Source organism: Orycteropus afer, unplaced genomic scaffold (genome assembly GCF_000298275.1).
Source record: "Orycteropus afer afer isolate SDZICR_OR568_19922 unplaced genomic scaffold, OryAfe1.0 scaffold00931, whole genome shotgun sequence".
In the NCBI taxonomy this organism is placed as follows: Eukaryota; Metazoa; Chordata; class Mammalia; order Tubulidentata; family Orycteropodidae; genus Orycteropus; species Orycteropus afer.
The window spans coordinates 326,705-329,281 of NW_006922518.1; the positions used below are offsets into that span (position 1 = coordinate 326,705).

The window sequence follows — 2,577 nt, forward strand, 5'->3', positions numbered from 1 at the left end:
TCTTCTGTGTCTGTGTTAATTGGTTTCCCTTTTCTTTGTTGAAGAGGGTCTGTGCAATCCTTCTGCCTAGTCCGCCATCTTGCCCCGCCTCCGCCCTGCTACTAACTTCTAAAAATTAAATTCTTATGTGTATCAAAAGACTTCCTCAAAACAGTACAAAGAGAACCCACAGAATGGGAAAAAATATTTGGCAATGACATATCAGACAAAGGACGTATCTCTAAATATTATAGAAAACTCTAACACCTCAACATCAAAAAGACAAGTAATCCAATTAAAAAATAGGCAGAAAATATAAGCAGACACTTCATCAAAGAAGATATTCAGGCAGTCAACAAACACATGAAGAAATGTTCATGATCCTTAGCCATTAGAGAGATGCAAATCAAAATAACCGCAAGATACCATCTCACCCTAGCAATAATAGGAAACTTCAATATGACAGAAAATTAACAAATGCTGGTGAGGATGTGGAGAGACTGGGACTTTCATACAGTGCTAGTGGTACTGTAAAGTGATACAACCACTGTGGAAACAGGTATAGCAATTCCTTAAAAAGTTGGAAACAGAAACACCATTTGATCCAGCAATCCCACTGTTGTTGTTTGTTGTTATCTGCCATCGAGTCAGACCCAACTCATAGCGACCCCTCCTTGGGTTTCCGAGGCAGTATCACTACGGAAGTAGATTGCCCCATCTTCCTTCCGAGGAGTGGCTGGTGCTTTTGAACCACCAGCCTTCTGGTTAGCAGTCAAGTGCCTTAGGCACTATGCCACCAGAGCTCCTTGTAATCCTATTACTAGGTATATATTATAAAGAAGTGATAGGCAGACATGGATATATGCACACCCATATTCATCACAGCACTAGTCATGACAGCAAAGAGACAGAAGGAATCCAAGTGCCCATCAACTAAAGAATGGATAAATAAACTGTGGTACATACACACTATGGAACACTATGTGTTCTGGTTACCTAGTGCTGCACTGACAATATACCATAAATGAGATGGCCTTAACAAACAGGAGTTTATTCTCTTACAGTTTGGAGGCTTTAACTCCAACTTCAAAATGCCAGGCTCTAGGGGCTGGGTGAAAGCCCCTCAACCATGGGGTCCAGCTCTGCCTCCTGCTCCTGGCCCACTGGAGTTTCTTCACTCAGACAACTGCTGGCTGCTGAAGGTGACAAGCCCAAGGTTGACAAGTAAAAAAGGCACAGTCCTGATGTTACCAAACCACACGGCAGGCCATTAATTTAAGTTCCAAGGTCAGCAGAGCATGGCACATTGCTGAACAATGACATGGCTACATGCAGGGTTCAAGTATGCCACAAGCTAGAGACCATTCCCAAAGCTGCTTCTTATATACAGGAAGCAGACCACATACCCAAAGCAGCTACTGAGCTGCTTGTGGTAGATCCCACCATGGAGTTAACTGCCAGTCTCATCATGGGGAATAACTACCACCAGCTGCCCAGCCATTCAACCAGGCACAGCCAAGTTGACACACAAACATAACCACCACACTATGCAAGCCTAAACAATAATGTAGGACCTGCAAAATACCACGTAATGGGGATGAATGAACTTAGAGGACATTATGCTGAGTGAAATAAGTCAATGACAGAAGGGCAAATAATGTATTAGTTCACTTTTAAAATGTCAAGGAAAGATTTATACATAGACATAAACCTTCTTTGTTGGTTACCAGGGATGATAACCAATGAATAGAGAGGAGGGAAAATTTCTAGATAAGTTTTAAACAAAAAAAATATTTATTAGTGGTTACCAGCAGTAGGAGGGAGGGGAAAAAGGATATCTTTTGATTGGAGGGCACTGAGCTTATGCTAATGGTGATGGAGTATTCTGAAATAGGATAGCAATAATGGTTGGACAGCATGAAAAATGTCATCAGTGTCCCTGAGCTGTAAATGTAGAAGTTGTTATGCTGGCAAATGTCATGTGTATGTTTTCACTACAATAAAAGTGAAAAAGAAAAAGAAGATTTTTTTTTTTTTCACTTTTATTGTGAAAAAATAAGCAGCCTAGAACTAATCCCACTTTTATAGACTAGGATGAGTTAACAGTCCTAGGGTAAGGAGCATTAGTCTGGGAGAGTCTATAAATGGGGATTTTCATTTTTGGATCAGTTGAGTTGAATGGTACTTTTAAAACCCTACAGCGGTGTTGAAGAAGTAGTTCAGCACAGATGTGTATTGCTGTGCTGTCAAATATGGCGCCACCAGTCGTAAGTGACTAATTTAAAATTAAGAAAAATCGGTAAAACTTAAAAACCCTTCTTTACTTGCACTAGCCACATCTAAGTGCTCAACAGTCACATGTGGTTGCCACTTTGGATAGTGCAATTATATATGTGTGTGTGTGTGTGTATGTATATACATATGTGCGTGTATATATAGTACACACACACATATATGGGAGCTCTGGTGGTGTAATGCCTAAGGCACTTGACTGCTAACCAGAAAGCTGGCGGTTCAAACCTCCCAGCCACTCCTCGGAAGGAAGATGGGGCAATCTACTTCCATAGTGATACTGCCTCAGAAACCCAAGGAGGGGTC

General features: G+C 41.2%; 1 protein-coding gene across 1 annotated transcript in view; it reads right to left on the reverse strand.

The window, feature by feature from the left end:
• Positions 1–2,577, reverse strand: part of LOC103212359 (zinc finger protein 260-like) — a 49,153-nt gene that overhangs the window by 41,117 nt on the left and 5,459 nt on the right. Inside the window, exon 3 of the mRNA XM_042783342.1 lies at positions 2,179–2,254. Coding sequence (XP_042639276.1) covers positions 2,179–2,254 — 76 coding nt within the window. The remainder of the gene's footprint in view (positions 1–2,178; positions 2,255–2,577) is intronic.